Source organism: Oryzias latipes, chromosome 9, assembly GCF_053564925.1.
Source record: "Oryzias latipes strain Hd-rR chromosome 9, Olatipes_Hd-rR_3.1".
Classification (NCBI taxonomy): domain Eukaryota; kingdom Metazoa; phylum Chordata; class Actinopteri; order Beloniformes; family Adrianichthyidae; genus Oryzias; species Oryzias latipes.
In genome coordinates this window covers 18805778-18827664 of record NC_136245.1, presented here as the reverse complement: position 1 = coordinate 18827664, position 21887 = coordinate 18805778, and the positions used below count along the sequence as shown (strand labels likewise).

Here is a 21887-nt window from a genome sequence, read left to right as displayed (position 1 = left end):
TTCCTTTTAGCATTCACCCGAAAAGGGAGTTTAGGCTGCATCCTCAAAATCAACACGTTATTAAAGTCTCACTCCAATCATCGTTTGATGCATTCCCAGTGGTCTTTTAATAATGATTATGCGGTTTTTAGCAATAATTGTAAAAATCTTTGTTGTTTATGGGACATAGTTTCTGCAGAGCTGCAGGAGGTCATTAGAAATTCACTTCTGAGTTGTGGGCGAAACTGTTAATGCATGCACGAGCCTTCCCTTATTTCCATCATCCATTTGTTTACTCACTCTCCCACTAGCTTACAGCCCCTCAAAGCCCCAACCAAACATTAGCGGTGCAACAAAAAATGACGAGCAATATTGGAGCGATCCAGCCGTGCAGTTTTGAAACAGATACCAGCTCAGACGAGGAAAACAAAGACGTACATGCACCTTTTCTGTCTGCAAGCGGATGCATCAGAATGAAGCGGAGCAGGGAGCTTGTGGCCCGCAGATTATAATTTGTACATAACAACTACCGTACCAGGTTTTTAAACTGACATTTTTTCATCTGATCCGGATTCACAAGGATTTGAATAAAGAAATACTCAGAAATGCAATTACAATCTTAATTTTGTTTATATATATCCCCCATTATCAGAAAAATGCTTCAAGAACATGTTAAAAACACTATTTTCTTTGGAGTGGGTTTTTTAACATTGCAGACTTTGTTTTTAAAAAATGTGTGATGGAGCTTCTGCTGCAGGTGTGTGTGTGTGTGTTTGTGTGTGTGTGCGTGTGTGTGTGTGTGTGAGGGTGCGTGTGTGTGTGTGTGTGTGTAACTACTGAAATGTTCCAGCGGTATAGCATCCACTCAGAGAGACAAGAGCTGGCGCATAAAAGGGATTGTTGGTTTTAGAAACTATTTTCAGTTATCCTACTTGGGTTGGAGTGGAGCTACTTCACAAAAACACTCCAATTAGAGAGAGGGAGATGGCCAGAGAGCAGAGAGGGAGGACGAGGAAGAGGAAAAAAAGATGGGAGAGGAGACAGGCGGCATGAATGGAAGAGAGAGTGTGAACTCTGGCAGTCTCCTCTGACCTCGTCCCCCTGTCCCTCTCTGTCTCTGTCTGTCTGTTTGTCTGTCCTTTTGTTTCACTCTCACCTTGCTCCTGACCCTCTCTTGGTCTGGGTTGTTAAAATGGGGTGTTCATGCGGTGAGGGCTCTTATGGGGCTCTTACAGAGCGATTGTTTCTGCCAGTGACACGCACAAAGACACACACACACGCACACACACCTACACATACACACACCATCAAACTCAAAACTAAAATGAACCATCTAGAACTAACACCTTTTTCTATCAGTTCACTCGCTGTATTCATCTGTGCAGATTGGCTCTAAGAACATTTTGTAGCAAGCAAAAAAAAAGTATTAGCCTTTTTATTTTCATCAATGCGTGTACTCAATTATGGTTTCACACTCAACTGTTCAGAAAAATGTGAGCTCTTTGTGACAAAGAATAAAGTAGTAGAGGTCAACCCACCGGTGAAAGCAAAGGAGATCTTATTCTATGAATGTATGAAACAGAGAAATATTTTCTTGGCGAACTTTTATTCAACCTTATGTTTCTGTTTTGTTTTGGCATTCTTCCATTTTTGTTTCATTGCTACGGCCTTTAAAGACCCACTCTGAGGAAAATTGTGTTTTAATATGTTCTTGTAGTATCTTTTTCAAGGTGGAGGACATCTAGAAATAAAATTAGGATTAAAACAGAATTTCTGTGTATTTCTTTATTTGAATTTCTTCATTCAATTCTAATGAACTATTGCCGCACTGCAGAAATGATGTCCGCAGCTTTTTTGATTTAGCCTAAAAATGGCATGGTCTTATTTACATTACCACTGGGAACGTTTTACAGTGGATCAAAAGATCAGAATGGAATTTTAACAGTAATTTCATGTCATGATGTCAAAAAAACAATGTAATAAGGTGTTTAATCTTTTAAAAAAGATGTGCTTGTTGTATTATTAGTCCTTGAACACATTCTGAAAATAAAAAAATAGCATTAGTTCATAATAAAATCAATATTTTCTGTAAACACATTACAAAAAATAAATTTAGCAAAGCTTTTACATACTCTACATTTAGTCCTTCAGAAAAATACACAAATATTAGAGAAAATGATGAATAGTACAATGGATTTATAAATGTAAAATGCATGAGGGAGACAGCCATTAGCAATGGCCATTACACTCCTGCTCTTGTCGCTCACCGCACTAACTCACATAAAACAGATCTACTCTTTATTTGCTAATGGGACTGTGGATGTTTCAAACAGAGAAAAACCACAGACCGTCTTCCTCACACACACAAGCACATACATGTAGTTTTCATTCTCTCTTTGCTTGATCTTACAGAGTGAAAAACTAGGCCTGTCCACTGTAGACCTAATTAAAAGTAAGAATTAATGGAAGCTGGAGGATTCAGAGAGAGCAAGCAGAGAACGCACAGGAGGAGGGAGGAGAGAGATTTGTTGGTTCAAATGTGTACTTTTTCTCTATTATTCAAATGAGCAGCCTGCATCCTTGCTAAAAATGCAGAGGCAAATGTAGTTTCTCACAAAGTAGACCTTCAATCCCCTTTAGGATACCCACCCAGGATAAACTCTTAATTCAATTTTGATATTGTATTTATGGCAGATTGCAGGTGGAAGACAATATGTATAGAAACTAAGCAGCTCTGTATGAAAAAAAGTGTAAAAGTTACTCTGAGCTAGGTGCCACCAACTTTGATAGCAAATGTGTACTAATAGTACTAATGTGTGGCAAAACCGTATAAGAAATACACATAATTATTGTGTGGTTTGGACTCAAAGGTCGTTGTCTTACCTGTGACATCTGCTGCCATAAGTCCCTCAGCCCTGATGACCTTAACCTGCACCACACCCACATCTTTCAGATTGTGGAATGACCTCCAGAGGCTCTGCAAAATCATGGGTAAAGGGGTTAAAAGTCATAGAGGACTGCAAATTAGCACTGCAATAAAAAGGCAGGTCAATAGCCTGACATTTTATAAGGAGAAAAAAGGGTGGAATATATATTCTTTACTGGTGTACATCGGAAAATGTACAGCTGGCATTTACATGGAGGCTGACAAAGGACAAATGGATGAGAAGAGAAGAGAAAAAAGGCTTAGTTTGCTTGAAATCCTGAGAACTTTTTGCTTCTTCTTTGAAAATTCATTCCCAGATGAGGGTAAGAAATGTTTTAAAATGGAACAAGTCAAGAAATCAATCTAAATAGACGTCAAATGATTTGTTCTTTTATTAATTAAGTGCCTATCGATGAATACTAACCTAAAATAAAAATACAAAATAACTCACATAATTAACTGTCATAATGTTGATTTAAACAAATCCAGATTTTTTTCAGAAACAATGTCAGGACTCCTTTATTATTAGTGGTACTAATGATATTGTCTGTGTTGGCTTAGGAACAGCCTAAAAATATTTGATCAATTTCACCGTGAAAGACTACAAGAAGTATACTTAGGAAAATATCAGTGGAGTATGCACAACATTGTACAAACATAGCAAATGTCAACTGTGTAAAAACAAGAACATCTTTTGAATGATGACAAATGTGTAGGGATTATTATCAGCCTTTAAAATAGTCATGAACATTCGAAGTATTTTTTTAATATAAAAAATAGAAATGTTACAAACCCATGCTTAAATCTATTTTTATTATACATATTGAGTTTTTTCCCCAACATTGGGACTTTCACCATTATCCATTTATTTTCTATTTTAATTTTTCTGTCTAAAATTTAAAAAAAAATCTTAGATGTGCTGTTACCCAATCCTTTTGTCTTTTTTTTTTTTTTTATTGAATTTTATTCCCAGAATAAGTTTGTTTTTTAGTTCTGTTTGTAACTCTGATTAATTTTCTAAAAAGTTCTCATTTTAAATGGAGAAACTGTTTTTGTCAGACTTTGGATAAAATGACAGGAATTTCAGTTTAATTTTAAGGTGTCACAACTCTATATTCAGAGCTGTGACATTTTTGCTACCAAGAATTCACTGCCAATACAGTAAGAATGAATGACAAAGCTACCAATTTCCTTTTTTTTTTTTTCCTGGAGTTTTACTGAATTAGCCACACTGTAGCAACCTTGATCAATCTAAAGTTTTAGAATAGTTTAACGGTTCAACAAATCTTACTTTGCAACTACTGTCCCATGAAAAATAGGTTTTCTTCATCTAGATCCGCTGTTTTGAATACTACTAATACTAATTACTGTCGTAATAAGTACGACATTTCCTTAACTTTATAGTCACAAAAGAAGTTTTTTTCTTCCTGATACATGCTCATAAAAAAAGAGTACAAACACCTTCAGATCTTGTCAGATGTCAATGTCCATTATTTTTAGGTCCCCTCAGTATCCCTGTAATGAAAACTCCCCAAAGACTTGACAGTGATCTCTTTTACCCCTTCAACATGCAGGCGATACAAAACATTCGGACCATATTTCCATGCATAGCTTTTTTAAAATCTTTTGTGTCACATCAACAAAACTTTATCTGCTGATTTTGAATCAAGAAAAAGTTCAAACTGAGAAGCAATTTTCACTGGAATTGAATCAAAAAAATGTGTAATACCTAAACATTCACAGCTCTAATGGGGATTTGCTGACAAGCACGCAAAACAATGATGAACTCTTGCTTTTGTTCACACCCAAACACTCAAGTATAAACACACGCATAAAAACCCTGCACTGGGGCAAATTGAGTAGCATGTCGGCATGTCTTAAAAGCAAAGCGGAAATGTACTTCACTTCAATTTATTTCTCTCTCTCTGGCAATAACCCCTTCCATCCCCACAGGAGTAATTATAATTTAAATTTCAGAGTCAGGGCCAGGCTGCAGACTTAATTCATTATAGCCAACTCTGTCAGACTCTGCCTGTTTCTGGCGATATCATTGTCCAAAAGCTCTCTAAAGGAGATGAGAGGGAGAGAGTGAGTGAAAGAGAAAAAAAGAGAGGGTGCGAAAGAGAGGCAGAGAGAGAAGGGACAACTCTCAATTTTAAGGCACGATTTCTCTGAAGATACAGCTGCTTGTTGTGATTGTTGAGAAGCGGCCGAAGAGGAAAAAGACTTAAAGAAAGGCTAAGAGGGAGGCAAAGGAGGAAGAGATGAGGCCAAAATACTGTATTGGTTTAAGAGTTTGTGTGATGGGACTTAAACAGCAATAATAACATGCAGCAGTGAGTTGATAACAATCCAGCTGTGAGGCTGAGGAGAGATGAAGCAACATTTTTTTTAACATATTTATTGTTACTTAATGTTTCTAACAGAAACTCACCTAAAGCATCGAAATTAGATTAACAGTTTACGCTGAGGGTTATTTTTAGGCTGTCCGAATTCCCTCCCTACTCCCTACTAAAAATCTATCTAGTGCCCTATATTTTAAAAGCAATTCAGACCCCATGCTCACTTTTAAATGTATTTAGAGTAACCAATTTTCCTAAGTAAAAACCTAATAAATGTAAACATTTTACGAAGACTATTAATGAATCCAGTGTTCTGATGATGAAAAGTTGGATGGTTTATAATGAAATTTTTAAAATACATTTTTTTCACAGAACTCTTTCAAAGGCAATGCATCTTGGTCTATATTCAATAATCTAGTGAGTACCAGTGCACACAGGTTTTTTGCAGAGATTTCTGGGAAATTCCTGGGACACTATTTTGGAATAGTGGACTGGGACAGCTCTACAAAATGGCAAATGTGCTGTATACATACTATGTTGAGAGTAGTGAAGGAATTCTGAAACAACCTAAGATTATTTAAGAAAATGCTAGCTTTGAGTCTACTCAATGGCTTACAAATCAAAGCCAGGTCAGAATTATTTCAGACAACTTAATTTTTAAACCCCAATTATTCTGCTGCAATTGAGGTTTTACCCGAATACATCCTAGGGGGACATCTAAATTAGCTTCAACCCCTTCAACCCACCCTTCCTCTATGAGGATTCAAATTCCCCTCAGATAGACAACAATGGACAGGTTGGAATGACGGGGGTAAAGAGGAAATGAAAACGAAGGATAAACGAAGGAGAAGGGACAAAAACAGAAGGCTAAAGTTGGCATTCAAAAGACACCCCCCCACCACCCCATCTGTGACTGACAGCTTGTCACTGTGACATCTTCTTCCCGTCTCTGTCACACACAAACACAAATGAATCAGCGTCGGCATAGGCTTGTGACTCACTGTCATCTTTACAGCATGTCACCTTTCATCACACCACTGCCTAACATTTCACAAACACGCACACAGCGTCTGCCCAGCAGCCCTTCAGCTCAGGGGACATTTGATCAAATAACTGTGAATCTTCAAACACAAAGCCCGATTCTAACAACTTTTCCCTCTGATTCCTGCTCTTACTCCTCATCTCAGGATCACTGTCTGCCAAGAGTCACAGCTGCTCCGCTCGCACTTTGCTGTAAGTCACGTTCCATCGAGGGCGTGTGCTTTCGCTTCACCTCGGAGCGGTGCGCACAAGTGGGTAGGAGAGGTGCTGCAGGTGTGTGTGTGTGTGTGCACAGGAGGGTGGGTGGTGAAGTGCCACCACTTCAGCGGAGGTCACCACGTCCTCTTTTGCTCATCCACCTATCTTGTGGCCACCTCAGGCCCATTAAGAGCCATTAGTGTGTGTGCTCCTTTGCCATCATAATGCATAAATCTTTCCCTCTCTTCTTAGCTCTCCTCCTATGTCCTTCTCTTGCTCTGCAGTGCAGTAATTAAGGATGAAGGAAAGGTTACACTGAGCAATAGAGCATCTTGGGCAGTTGCCTCTAAGTGAGCGTGTTATAGCGTACATCCCTGCTTTTAGTTGCATTCAGATGCATAAATGTCCAAATGGACATCAAGTCCTGCTTGATGGATACAGCACCTGAATGTCCGTACGGGGACTTATCACAACGCAGAACAGCAAGAAGGAGATAGAAACTAATGAGCTCAGAGTGAGGAACAAATCCCAGCACTCATGTGTCCATTATTGGTTTCATCAATTGTGCACAAATGGAGAAAGTAACATCTGCCAAAGTCAGCTTCCTGACCTCACTGTGACCACTTGAAGTCCAGAGCTTTTTTATTCCTGAAAAGTCATTTTCAGGAATAAAAAAGATATGTAAAGCACAAGACAATACAGTCCTTCAGGTTAATAAAGTTACTCTACCTGGTGGTGTTTTTTTTAAAATGATGCTCAGACTTTGCAATCCACTACATGCTGCCCTGCAGCGGTCTTGTCGATGTGTGTTTTAATAACAAGATGAGCTGCCCTGCTGAGGGCTGGAACAAGTGCTGCATTTCAACTTTCTTCTCCGCTTCGGTATGATTGGACAAACTGCCTTGGTGTGTATTAGTTTGCCCCACAGAAATGTACCATTTTATGACATAGCTGACACAGGTAGCGACTGCTGCTGCATACATACATCTGTGTGCAAATGCTTATGATTGACCGGAGTTGATGTATTGTGCAGGTTTTAACTGGAACAGAGCACCTGCTCGCACACAGGAATTTTGAGCAGCACCTCTGTATTAAAAGGTGGTACATGGTCTTAAGAGGACTCTTTGATAAGGTACATCTTTATTAGATTCCTCACTTGCGAGACTGTCAGTGTGGGGAAAAGGAATATGTTAATAGGGAGGGACAATTCAAGTCTTCAAACTGACTCAACCTCCATCTGCAAACCCCCTCCACCTTCTTCCACCCTCTATCTCCACATCCCTTCATCTTAAATGAAGGCCAACAGACAAAGAACTGAGGTTACTGGGAGAGTGGGACAGAAATGGGGAGTACAAGAGGGAGAAGGAGGCAGGAAAGGAGGTAGTTGAAGGAAGTAAAATGGGTTGCCTTCAGCCGAGCAGAAAAACGGGGGTCTGCGAGAGTTGTGAGGTGAAATAGCTTTTTCTTTTCATTTTACACGCCTTCCCTTCCTGGTGTAACCCTCACCCTTTACCTCTCGCCCTCTATTACACACATTCACTTAGACGCACACTCGTACACCCATTCTTCTCCGCCCTCATTTTGTGACTGTTAAAAGAGGCAAAGCGTGTTTTGTGCCTCAGTCCTAGAGCTCCCCCCTCTGATCCGAAGTGGTACCTGCAGTGCAGGAGACAAAGCGGTTGACCTCCTGTGGCATAGTCAATAGTGAACCGCCGCGGTCATGTGGGTCGTGGCACTGACGTTCAGCCACTGCACTTTATGAACAGATTGAAAAGTGGGAACACGCACAAGCGGGGATGCTCCATTCAGTCTAATCATGCAGAGAATCCACACAAGGGTATGACCGAGCGTTAAACTCAGATCAAATGTTCCCCTAACCCCCGTAGATCACTGAATATCACGGGTGTATCACCCTAAACTCTGCCGATGTCCACAGATGAGGGCTGTCGCCACCTTTGTGGAGTGGAGTAGGAGAAAAGGTTCAGGGTTAACAATGTTAAGACAAAAGGTTGAAATACTGGGCTGTGCTGCGGGGCCTCTGAAGTTAATGAGACCTCAGGGTTTCTTCGCTGTACATTTATTTCTTTCTAATAATGTTTCAAACACTCAGGCTTAGTGAGAATCGGATCACAACACGATTGCTACTCAAGCATTTTCCCCCATGTCATCATTACCTGCAGAAAAAAGGAAACTGCAATGCTGCTCTGCATCCTAAAAAACTGTTAATCCAACCATATAGCTTTAAAGAGAATTTTTTTTTTTTAACTTTTTGACCTCCATAACACTCCCTCTGATTTGTTCTTATACCCAGAGTACATGACTTCAAGCTGGTGAAATAAACAGCAATGTTATGAAAATAGCTTTAAAAATTTGATGAAAATCTTTCTTTGTAACAGTGATAACAGATTAAAAAAAACAAAGGAGTCTCAACGCTGCAGCCTCATAAAACATTTTTTTAAAGGACACATTGTGCTTCTTGTGTATTAGAAGATAAAACTTTAAAAACCCAGGCCCACACAAGGCCAACTATTCAGTGAAAGTGACTCACATATCTCTGCATGATGTGGTGTCTCTCATGCGGATCGTCCAGCATGTTGACGGACAGGTCTGAGATGGAAACAGCAGCAGATGCAGTCAGTGTGACCAGCAGCACCAGAACACCTTTGCCGTCCTCCAGTGGAAGTTCCAGCTTGTGAGTGTGTTCTCTACTAAGAAGTGACAAGTCAACAGTGCACCTGAAACAAGATAATAAAAAAAAAGAATGATGCGCAAACTCTTGTTTAAGTTCAAGTTGACTTTTCTGAAACAAAATCATTCCTAAGGTGAGCCATTATTTAAAACATTAAAATACTTGTGTAGAAGAAATCGTTACCCTGAATGTATAGCAAAGTTATGACATGAAACAAAAGAAATGATTTCCCCTTAGAAATAAAGTTAGTTTGTTTCAGTGTAATGACCTCAACAAATCCTTGTTATAAATCACACGCTGTGCTGAAGCACAGCAGTAGCGACAGTCTAAAAATAATGAATAAACAGAAAAACAACTAAAGATAACTTAGATGAAGCAGGAAATGTATACTTTTTAGAAGGCACTTGGGAGCATCCTGTCTTAAACTGTGCATATCTCCCAAAGTATCAGGTTAAGATGGGAATGGCTGTACTAAAGTCAAATATCTGAAATAATAGTTATATAAAATGGGTTTATATTTTACATATAATGAAATAATCTTAAAAAGATTAGAATGATCCTGTTTATAATATAATAATAATAATAATAATAATAATAATAATAATAATAATAATAATAATAATAATAATAATAATAATAATAAACATGGGGACTTTTATTTGAATTGATTACATTACCTTCCAATGTAGTCATCTTTTTTGCCAGCATCTTTGTCCCAAACTGTAATGTCCACGAAGCCCCCCTGCTCCTCATACAGGTGGAAATCAAACTGTTCCCTCCACTGAGGATTTAGTGTTTTGGGAATTGTCTAAAGAAACAACACAAGAAAAATCCATGGTTTGCCATTCAGACTTGATTTATGAGTCAGATGTGTGTACTTTTTATGGAAAGAACTTTTAAAAAATGATATTTGACTCTTTAACTTAGGTATTTCAGTTTAGGAAACACAAGTATGAGAAGACAAAACAGGTCTTTTTTACTTGTATATCAATTATTAAATCCCTTAATGTGTAATAGAGTACCAGGAAACCCAAATAAAACAGATTTACTAAATGTTGTCCATAGTAATATCATTAAAGACCCACTCCGATAAAAATCAGGTTGCAGATGTGGCATTTTTCAGATGATGGAGGACATGTCTAAAGAAAAATTAGCTTAAAACTGCACATGTGATAATTTTTTAATCAAATCGTTGCACATCAGGAGCAGATAAAAAAATGTTGTTTGAAACTGCTCCGCCCTATTCTGATGCATCCACTTGCAAACTAATAGATTTACGTACGTCTTTGTTTTTCTCGTCTGAGCTGACATCTGGCTCAAAACTGTACAGCTGGACGCTTTTAATATTGCTCACCATTTTTGTGGTACTGGTAATGTTAGGTTGGTGTTGTGAGGGGCTGTAAGCTAGCGAGAGAGGGTGTTAACACATGGGTGATGGGAAGCGGGGGTGGACTAGCTCTGTGCCAACAGTCGTATCCAAAACTTTCTAACAAATTTCTAACAAACTACTGCCGCTCTCCAGAAACTATGGCCTAGAAACCAAAAAACATTTTTTTATTTAGCCTAAAAATGGCATAATTATAGTCTCACTGAGAACGCTTTTAAAATAGATCAAACGATGATCGGAGTGGGACTTCAAGCTGGTAAAAAAATACATCTTAGTATACAATTCTTTTTTTTTTTGTTTTTTTTTTGTTTATACATCAGAACATTGTAATATTAAAGGATATTAGACAAAACAGTTTTTACCTTGCTCTTGTACTTTTGGTGGCCCATCCTGAATTTGACATAAGGGTCACTGAGACCATTAGCATCCATTGGCTGCAGACTGCGACCTTCTATCAGACTGATGCTGACTATACCTCTCCACAGCTGGGACTTTCTGTGCACGTCTGAGAGACGCATGCTCTGACACTGCAGAAAACATGCAAATGTACAAAATCTTGGTAAAATATGTGTCCACGCTTATGCAAGGACTGATCATAACTACTTCAAAGACACGTAGGACAACACAGCTGCAGGCTGAGCAACAATAGGACACAATGCAATATAATCAGCCAAATTCCATACATGAGCTAATTGGACATTCCAAGTGCAAAAGATGTTTACAAATCCTTGAAAGTGTACCTTTATATGTTTGGAGCAATGTCCAATTAAAAAAACAAACACACAACTCAACAAAGTCTAACTTATCTGTTCAGGCGAGCAGAATCAGGGAGTTAACAGATGCAGTTTCTTTGTGATTATCTCTATCGCCTCGGAAAACCGGCTGCATTGCACAGAATTGTACAAATGGTTCAGAAAGGGGGCAGTTGATCTTTATATGTGCAGTATTTGACCAAAATGTTTCACAAATACTCTATTTAGAATTTAGAAGGGGGCAGAATGTGAAAAGGGGGTTAAACATATCTTCTTTAAATGTCTGTTTAACCCCTCTTTTAATCTTTTTGCTATAGCAGAGAACTAAAAAGCGGGGTATTTATTTGGCAAACAAATGCATATCCTCCCCCTATCCCTTGATTTCTCTCCCTTTTTCTCCCCTCCTTTCTCATTGAGCAGAGTTTATTAGCATAGGCTTTGTTTTGAGGGGGAATTTCATTAAACTCTGAACAAACCCTGCCTCATGAGTGCACGCCTTTGATCTGGAAATGGAGTCTCTTAATTTCCATTCTCCAGACATTAAACAATGCGAATAGCTCGCTGCAATAAATCCAACCTTTCACAGTCCAACTCTTAGTTCTCCCATTCATTTGTCCATGCAACAATGACAGGTTGCAGTCATGTCCTACCCCAACACTGTGGTGTTTTTGTTGAGTTTATTGCAGCATTATATCTTTGTGCAGTAAACTGTTTGGACAGGGAGTTCATATTCCTCCTGTGAGAGCACAGCGGAGCAGAGATTATGCACAGCGGCTAAAAGACTGTGGCATGCGCTTTAGCACAATACTGCTTTGTGCAGGGTTCAGCTTTTGACGGCCGTTAGTACAAATAAAGACATTTTAAGTGCTTAAGCGGTTATTTTGCCAAGTAGAAAGTGAAAGATGAAAAATAGCCACAATGTGTTTAGTAGAGCACAAAGACTGAAAGGAAAGAGCGTTTTTTTTCTTGGTAAACTGTATTAAACATTCTGTGTTTGATTCCTCAACCACAAGTGGATCAGTTTGAAGGTTTTAAAACCTGGTATGAAAAAGCACCCTAAAGCTTAGTTTGTATCTAACTCCCCTTAATCACATGTTTTAAGCCCAAATAAAGATGGATAACAAAGTATTTATTGTCAATTGAAGTAGTGAGACTTATAGTTGCAAATCAGTACTTTACAAATCTGTTTTGTTCTCACCAAGGAAAGAAATAAGGATAAAGAGGCAAAATTGACCAATTTTGAGCCCAAAATTGTCTGACATAATATCTGTCATAGTTCGGCTAACAGACAAACAACAGCTGGATGCTTCATGCATTGGCTACTTAGAAAAGCAAAATTCTGATCAACATGCTTGAGATAAAACACTAAAACAATGGCAAGGTACCCAAGAACTCAAACATTTCTAATGAATAGAAATATGTAAGCCTGTAACCATGACTTGAAAAGTAACAGTTTTTGACATTCCACAGGTTTGTCTCTGCATGTACAGGACTTTTTACAATGAACCAAATGCTGTAAATGTCACACCCAGCTGCAATATTCTGGTCAGATCAAAGGTGGAAGATGCCTAAAAGACATAATGGAGGTACTTGTGTGGTAGCTTCTCACTAATTACATTATTGTCCCTGTTGAGAGGTTTATTTTATGCACTCATGCTGAATGTATGGTTTTTATATCGGTGCCAACTGAAATGTTCAAAAGAGGAGAATTCTGAAATCTTTTTTTTTTTAAACTCATTTGTTTGGGATAACTGAGAAAATTATAGCTTGTTTTCTCAAGAATAAGGATTTATCAAGCTGTTATCTCAAGAAAATGAAGTGAAATAACATTAGCATGGCCATTGATGTCTTCCATAGTGATGTAATGTTTGTTTTCGTCACACCGAAACGCATAGGTCTAGAAGTCTCCAGGTTAGCATTTTGTGGCATCGTCTGTTTTGGGTTGTTTTTATTCATGCAATAAGACATTTTTCTGCTTCTAACAAATATGCTAAGAGTTGAAAAAAGATTATTGCCTCCATTACCTTTTGTCTTAAGTTCATCGCTGACAAAGCTGCAGAACTCAACACATTATACGGGCCTGGGATCAACTTAGAGAGGAGCTTTTGGATTTTTTATGAAGATTTTATCGCTGATAGAAAGTTGTGACAGATAAATAGCATCATGAATCAACGGGGATACAGCAGTTTACCTTGACAAATGCTTGATTGGGATGAAGGAAAGTATGAGCTTTGAGAAACTAAAGTCCACAGACATTTGTTTTTATTAAGGATATTAGAGAACCCAATTGCTGTTTCAACCTTTGGATAATAAAAGCCTCCCGTTTGTTATGAGAGATTCACCTGTTGATAAGGAAAAGCACTGAGGAGCTATTACTCTGCAAAGGGCACAAGAGAAGTTGGGCAATCATCTACTTGTTTTAAGGATTTTTAAAAAGCTGACTGAAAGTTTGAAATGTTAGCAATAAGACTATTGTGCAACAAGGACAATCTAACGTTTCAAAACAAAATTTAAACCCCTTTAACCATTCGTGTTACATGTGGTACACATATTTCTGATACCCTTATCTCATTAGCATGATCAAAGCCTTCCCTAAAAACTTATTGTATATAACTTGGCCCCTGTTTTCCATCCTGTAGATCATTATCATTCCACTAGAGGCAGCAGAAGGGCTTCTTCCATAAAACCTCAAAAACAACTTTAATTTACAAAACTTTGTGGAGAGAACAACTCATCTATTGTTATTCATATTTAATGACTACCTATTGTATTTGAAAAAAAAACATTCAAAATTTGTTGATAATTAGTTAATTCTTTGTTTTACAGTTACACCATTTTACAAATATGTGGGTCAAATTTGAGACAGTGTGTAAAAAAATTTTTCCTGCACACTTATGTGTCTTTTTTGCTTTTTAAACTAACATTGTTCTAAGAAAAAACGTAAGTTTGTGAGTGTAGGGAATAGGTTGAAGTCATCAGAGATGTTAGGGTTAGAGCATACTTCAATAAAGATTGTATGAATTGTGAAGAGGTTTCCCAGGCATCATATAAATGGCTCTGTAAGCCAAAACTGACAGACACAACACGCAGCAGGATGCTAAAGCACAAATACCAAATTTTTTTAAATGACTTTATGGCTCAAAAGTAATGATGGTAAAATTGTGATTTAGTCATTCCACCTTTGATACATACTTGTATGAATTATAGCCTGTTCCAACTCCTGTCACTTGTGCACAAATACGCAAAGCTCTGTTTAACAGCAGCTGGTATATTGCAGCATGTGGAAAAAAGGCTTGTGAAAATGGAACAAAATAAAGGATTAAAAAAATGGTCAAGACCACTTTGAAAGACAAAAAAGGAGAAGGAAAGGGACAAGGCCGGGGAGGCTTCATCCATGTACCAGGACACCATAGAGGAAAAACAGGTGAGGTGCAGCGCGGTCGGTTACAGAACACTCGCACGTTTGGGCAGTTACATGCTGATTTAGTTTACCTTACTAGATCGTTTCCAGTTCCTTCTCAAAAGCATGGTCTGTAAATAAGACAAAGCAGTTACAGAGCGCCCCCTGTTGTCTCTCCATTGAGGTGGGGGGGGGCCAGAGGTCAGAAGGGCATGGAGCGTGTCAAGGTCAGATTATTACCCTTGCTAGGTTCAAAGGGGGTTTAGATGAGGAGAGTGAGGCAGCTCCCATCATGCAAGTTAAGAAAGCAGAACGTTTATGTATTTGCACTTTTACTTGATATGAGTTAGTATAATATCACACATGCATAAAAACACACTAACATTTTTCTATACATCCTATATAAATCAAGTTTTTCCTCTTTTTATTATTATTATTTTTTAACAATTTCTCTTTTTAAAACCAATTTGTTGAAATACTGCTATGACATGTCACACTGAAAGCAGCTTACTGTACTTAACTTTGCTGTTAATGTATGCTGAATCAACCACATTAAAAAATAAAATGTCCTAAAACTGAAATTTGGGTTCTTGATGCTCACTATGAGGATGTTCATTTTTAAAGACATTGGCCGTGCACATTTGTGACTTAATTACATGATCTAAATCGTGTATAAAGTTTAAAATTCTTTTTTTTTACCTTTTCATACCAGTAGATGGCAACAAAGGGCGTGCACCACTGAAACCTTTTACTTATTACAGTCATAGTTAAAACAATGCAAAATAGTGCTTAACCTAAATAGAGTTTATTTGTTCCGTCAGTTTTGGACTCTCTGAACTAGGCAGCACAATTAAGACATCAGATCAAAAGGAATAAAATATTTCCCTCATGACTCAGCCTTGTTCTGAGTGGAGTATAGTAGTCCAATTAGCCAAACAAATAATTGAACAGAAATAAATGCAACTTTGAAACATCAAGCGTGTCCACAGAGGCACAAGCCAAAATAATTAGGAAAAAGGCTCTGGTTCTCTTTGAACATGCAACTTTTTTTCCAAATAAAAATTGTGTTTCGTTTTGTGCATATGCATTTGCTGAACTACAGAGTTTCCAGAAATGGAGACTGAATCAATTCAGTTCAGCAGCGTTACTGTGCCACTCTGATTCTTGTTTGTGTCAGTTTTCAATTCATAATAACATTTATTAGCAATAAATAAAGAATGTAAACCTATAAATACAGGCTGTCTTGTTTGGATCATGACTGAACAGCTTTTGGAATTTAATAAAGGCCAATGTTATATGAGGAAAACCTTCAGGAGCCCATCTCTTTTGCATGACAACATTCATGAGAAGACAGCTGACAGATTTCTTACTGCATCTCTTATGTCTCCCTCCTTCGGCGACAGATTGACGGCTAGTTCCAGGCTGCCTAAGTTATGTTCAGGGTACTGAGGGTCCTTTAGGTCAAGTGTCACGTCCAATGTCCTAGAGAAATGCAATCATACATAACATAAGTGGTCACCTCTTTTTTCATCTATGTAAATACACATTACATGACTTCCTCACAAAAACAAAACATCTTAAATTAAATGTAAAACCTTCAGAAGAACAATTACATTTTCTGGAAAACTGAAAACAAAGTAAGTTTTAATTATAACCAATAATTTTTATGATATTCCATGGCATGATATAAATGAATTTTTCAGTGCTTTTACTGCAGGGATTTATGGATTTGATCAATTCTTTAACACAAAACACAAATCAAACTGCTTATGAACAACAGAAGAAGCTGCTTTTAAATTAGACTTTTAATATCTATTCTGTGTAAAAGGGCTAAACAAAATCTGCCTTGATTGTTTTACATGCACAGCTAAATATCACGTTAACTATTTAAAGTCTCAAGTAGCAATCCTGGATTTATTAAAAAAAAAAAAGATTTTTCTGCTGTGATAACTGAAAATGCGCTTTGCCAAGATGGATTTAAAACAGTAACAGCGGAAAAAATGAAAACTTTTAGAAATGTATACTTGGAGAAAAACAAAGCTAATTCGATTATGAGGTCATAAACTACTTTCTTATATTCTAAGTAACCATAAATATAAAAAAAGGTTTTAAAAACAATGACAAATAGACTGAGACACAGCTTCCAGCTTCTACCCCAGAGCTGTAGTCTCCATCAGCCCCCCCCCCCCCCCCCCGCTTTCCATCTCCCCACTGACTTATTATTATTGTAAATCTTATTCATCACAGACACCCCTCAGTACAACACACTACTATATGTGCAATAAAGCTGTTTATTTATCATGACATTCTTATTTAAAACTTCTTAACGTTTTTTACGGATTTTCTATATTCTTGTATTGTTTTTTATTTATTCTTTGATGTTTACTTCTTTTTGACTGAGTGCCAACAGAATTTCGTTGTAGAAATACACTGACAATAAGAAACTGTGAATCTTTCAATTTGAATTGAATATAAGCTCATAAAAAACCTTCCAAGGTCTGCCACTAGAGGGAAGCCTCGGACTACATCCAATCAAAGGGACTTCTTTCAAATTAACATGCAACACTCTAAAATCGAAGTTCTTAACCTCATCCTTTATTTATCAATTACCAGGAGGATTCAGCAAATAATACAATATATTAGGTGTAATCAGCTGTAAGAAGGATAGGATGACAGTTTATTATAGAGGAAGGAAATAGAATAACAAAAAGTGTTGAAGAGTTAGATAATTAAAAATAACCATAAATAAGTAAATAAAATTAGAAAGACCTTTGATGTTCCAGTGACTCAAGATGCAGATAAGCTGAGCCCATAAAATCATCCTGGAACCCAAAGTCGTAGTCAAAGACCTACAGAAAGACAGAACATCGATCCATCAGTAGGGGGCGCTAACTCCATGCTTTTGTTTTTAACCAATAAAACACAATCTAAATAACATCTGACAGGTATCCAATCAAATGTGAAAACCTTTTTCCAGAACATTTACATCAATGCATTCTTTTGTTTGAAAATAACACTTAGAGGGAAAAAGACTAAATGCTTTTTTACAGATCCTTTTTTTTTCAATTTGTAAGATTTTTTTCAACAACGATAGGAAGCTTCTAAAATATAATAACATCATATAATATTCCTCATCTTTCCTGGTTATATTTTAATAGAATTTAAAGTAAATAAAAAAAAAACCTCTCTTGAAGACACTTTTTGCAGAGTGACAGGAGAAGCTCTGAAACTACTGTACCTTGACATACAGCGGGTCCCTCAGGGTTTCCACCAGAAGGCATATTCTCTCATCCCAAACTGGGTTGAGATTTTTATGGATGGTCTTGCTTCGAAACACTTCCTTTCCTGCAATTTTAAACTTTACATATGGGTCACTGGTCCCTGTGGAGAAAGTGTTGCAAACAAAAGGACGAACTGTTAAAAAAAAAAAAAAAACAGATTAAAATGACCACAAGTGCCAGACACCTCAAAAGTGTTACCTGAAATTGTGTCAGAGTGCTCACTATGTATGTGAGGTTAAATCTTGACAATGTCAGTAATAATAAAAGCTCTTTATTTTAATTTTTAATCAAAGATTCTAAGCAAATATTGTCAATCTTTGCAATGAAAAAGGAACAACAGGAGATAAAAATTGAAATATAACACAAACCCCTCCAAATTTACATAAAAGGACACCCGTAACATTTGCCTATCAATTTTGAATCATACTGTTTTAGTGCTCAACCCCGGGTCCATAAACCTTGAAATAAGCAACTGGCCTGGGAAACAGAGGAATCAGTTGTTTAAGTTCAAGCAGAACAGAGGTCATAATATTAATAAGAACACAAAGACTGATGCAGATTTACACGTCTGCATCAATAAAAACACCACTTTGGTACCAGATTTTTCTCTGACCCCTTTTGTTAGAGTCAGATACACTGATAAATGCTGTGATCTTTCTCTGAAGGGTCTTGCTTTAGGACATTCAAAGGCTGGATCGACTTTGACAGTTACTGTATTTAACTCATATCAAGCCATGCATCCTTGAAAGTTTAAGAAAATGTATATACATGTATGAATGTATTCAGTATAGTTCCATTGAAACACAGATACATTCAGTCTTAATAGAAGGAATATATTTACATAAAGTTTAAAAATAATTCTCTGAGCCATTTTTAATTCAATCTTTTTCAGACATCAGCGCTTGTATGAAAGCTTTTAAAAGCAGTACTTTAGAAATATTCTACAAGAAATTATATTTTATATGAGATCTGATAAGTTTTTATTTTTTGTTTTTTAACATGATTTGAGAAAATACAGAGGTATAGAGAAGTTTAGCAAAGGTTTGATAAGAAAAACATTCACCTTAACACATTGTTTTGGGTTGGTTTCTATGTTTGTATTGAAGCATTGCAATGTTGAAGAACCCTTCAGGTTCTAACACTTTCTCTATGTGTTTTAGTAGCTATTTCTATGACATTTTGCATTCTTTCATTTTTATTCGCCCTTTACCGATTACGAATCCTGCTTTTGGTGCTTCAATTTAGAAAATACAGACTGAAGAGAAGGGGTCCCCACTCATTTTTGAGGTAAAAAGGAATGGTAATTGTTGAAATAATCATTAATCTTTTTTAACTTTCTCTGCATCATGTCTCAGTGGGTCAATATTCCCCAGACACACATCACTGACTCAGAGTCTTTGCATCCTACAGCTTTATGGGCCCATAAACACATGCAGGCTGGAAAGTATAAAATTGAAAAGACTTGTGAGTAAAGGAGGAGGCTGGCGGAAAATGAACAAAGGAGAGTGATGGAGGGAGAAAAAATGTCCCCTTGGACATTCACCATCACTCTGCATGACTCATGTCAGATGCAGGCTCGAGTCTATAAAGAACCAGCTGATGTATGCAGCAATTAAAAATAGCTGGTTTAGAAGATCAATAAAACAGGTAGTGTAAAATCAATAGGTTCTAAGGAAAAGAATCACGAGTGACATGAAGTCCAAAAAAAACAAATGGGAGTCCGATCTGTTGATCTAATGAATGGTGATACTCAGGGACGATAGAAAGAAAGCTGTGAAACTGAGGTGCAGCATAAGACTGGGCTTGAGTAGTAAATGATACTGATCCACTGTATTTAGGGATATTTAACTAAAAAATTGTAAAGGAAGTGGCTTTTACCCAACATTTGACTCTGGATACAAAAATTCAGAACCTTAGTGGGGGAAAAAAATTCCTCTTGAAGGCAGGGATTATGTTGTTTCTGTATTGCTGATGATACATTTAACAGCCTCTCTGTCATACGGAGTGCCTCAGGGCTCAATGTTTGGACCTCTGCTGTACATGCTCCCTCTAGGTGAGATCATACACATTAATAATGTCTCATTTTACAGTTGTCCCGATGACACAGAATTTTATGTAACTGTCACAAAACAACCATGGTCCTTAGACCCCCCTTTACTGCTGCAGATCAGCAAAACCATTCAATCATGAGCGATTCCCTAAAACCTGAGCCTTAGTGCTCACATTAAAACCACAACCAAACTGATCTTTTACCAAACAAATCAAATAGAGAAGAAGTTCAAGAGATTTCTTACCAGAAATAGGCAAAAATTCACCATATGAACAATGCTGTGTAATTGTAAAAATCAATTATATATCTAATGTACATTTACTTATGTTTTAGGAGACACCCGAGTTATTTCTCAAAACCTTGCTGGTTAGGTGAAAGTAATTTTATGACAACCCTGCCAGCAGTACAAATAATTCTAGACTTGAGCATAACTTCGAAAATGGTGTTTTGTTTGCCGTTGGCACTTCAGCTTCTTGAGAAACTACTGAGACCATCAGCACTCACACATTTATCTCACAGACACACAGACTGGCCTGGCCGTAAAAGCTGTGCTCTGAGTAAGCCTCACAGCCATTCCAAACACCTGAAAATGCAGCAGCAGTCCGCTTAAAAGCTCTAACTGTGATCTAAACGCAAACAAAAGTCAATTATTAGACCAACACTAGATCGCTCTTCTTTCCATTTAATACCATTATAAACCCTGTTAAAAAAGCTCAAATGACCAGACTTCCATCTAGAACTCAAAGCTTTAATTACAGTTCAAGCCAATACTTGGAAGGTAAGTGATGTAGCAAAATGGCCTTTTATTCCTTGGTTTCACAATCAGACACATCTTGTCTCCAGAGCAGTATTAACAGTGGGGTGGGAGTGGAAAATCTTTAAGTGTACTTTAAAACAAAGAAGTTCAATCCACCGCTAATGTACTCATGGATTTTCACAATGGGAATTTCATTAAATGTGGCTTTAGGGCTGATAGAATTTATCAAAAACACAACATTCCCTCACAGGCTTTTCAAACTTTACAGCTCTAATGGTTTTATTTATTGTTTTATTTTTATTTTAACAGAGGGAAAGTGTATTTTTCTCTATACTTACCGGTACTTTAAAAAAAATATTTTTCCATATTACCAACTGATATACTTTCCATGAAGCTGTTTTTTTTAACTCCAAACAACGTAATAAAAAAAACACAAGAAAGAAATCTGTCTGATGGATTCCCACATGTTTAAAACCATTTTCCAAGAAAAACAAATAAACAGAAATTAATAAAACGTACAGTTGACAGTTTCCAATTGATTGTTTAATTGTATTATTTTTTGTTACGCTGTTTATTCCAGATCTTTCAATTTTTCTGCCTCACTAAAACATATTTTGCCTCTGTATGCAACTGTGCCCAGTGACAGACTGGCGACCTGTCCAGGCTGTTTCCCGCCTCGCCCAACAGTAGCCAGACAGGCTCCGGCATCCCCATGACCCCAAAAGGGATATAACAGGTTAGAAAAATGGATGGATGGATGCATGGATGGATGGAAGAAACTGTGGCAATGTGTAAAGAACGGTTTGAAAGTTTAAAGTTTTAAAACTAGAACCACATAGAAATAACAGGTAGACACGGTAGAGAGGTAACAGGACACAGAAAATAAAATGTAGAAAATGTATAGCAAAAACAATGGTTGTGTCCAAATTCCTTCCCTACTCACTACATAGTGCACTATAGAGTGTTCGCTATTTTGTAGTGCTGTACGAATCTTTTCATTCATTTATTTTTTTCCGTTTATCCCTTTTGGGGTCACGGGGCTGCTGGAGCCTATCCCGGCCACTTATGGGCGAAGGCAGGAAACA

At 37.3% G+C, this 21887-nt stretch overlaps 1 protein-coding gene across 8 annotated transcripts in view; it reads right to left on the bottom strand.

The window, feature by feature from the left end:
- mctp1a (multiple C2 domains, transmembrane 1a) overlaps window positions 1–21887 on the bottom strand; it is a 140344-nt gene that overhangs the window by 46403 nt on the left and 72054 nt on the right. For 6 of the 8 annotated variants that reach the window (XM_020706012.3, XM_004072648.5, XM_078952867.1 and 3 more), the window contains exons 3-10: window positions 17953–18095; window positions 17484–17563; window positions 16085–16196; window positions 14807–14845; window positions 10925–11089; window positions 9853–9983; window positions 9035–9221; window positions 2863–2956 (exon numbers count right to left, since the gene is read on the bottom strand). In XM_020706012.3, the coding sequence (XP_020561671.1) occupies window positions 2863–2956; window positions 9035–9221; window positions 9853–9983; window positions 10925–11089; window positions 14807–14845; window positions 16085–16196; window positions 17484–17563; window positions 17953–18095 (951 nt within the window). The remainder of the gene's footprint in view (window positions 1–2862; window positions 2957–9034; window positions 9222–9852; window positions 9984–10924; window positions 11090–14806; window positions 14846–16084; window positions 16197–17483; window positions 17564–17952; window positions 18096–21887) is intronic. The other 2 variants (XM_078952866.1, XM_020706013.3) reach the window with 1 other exon arrangement.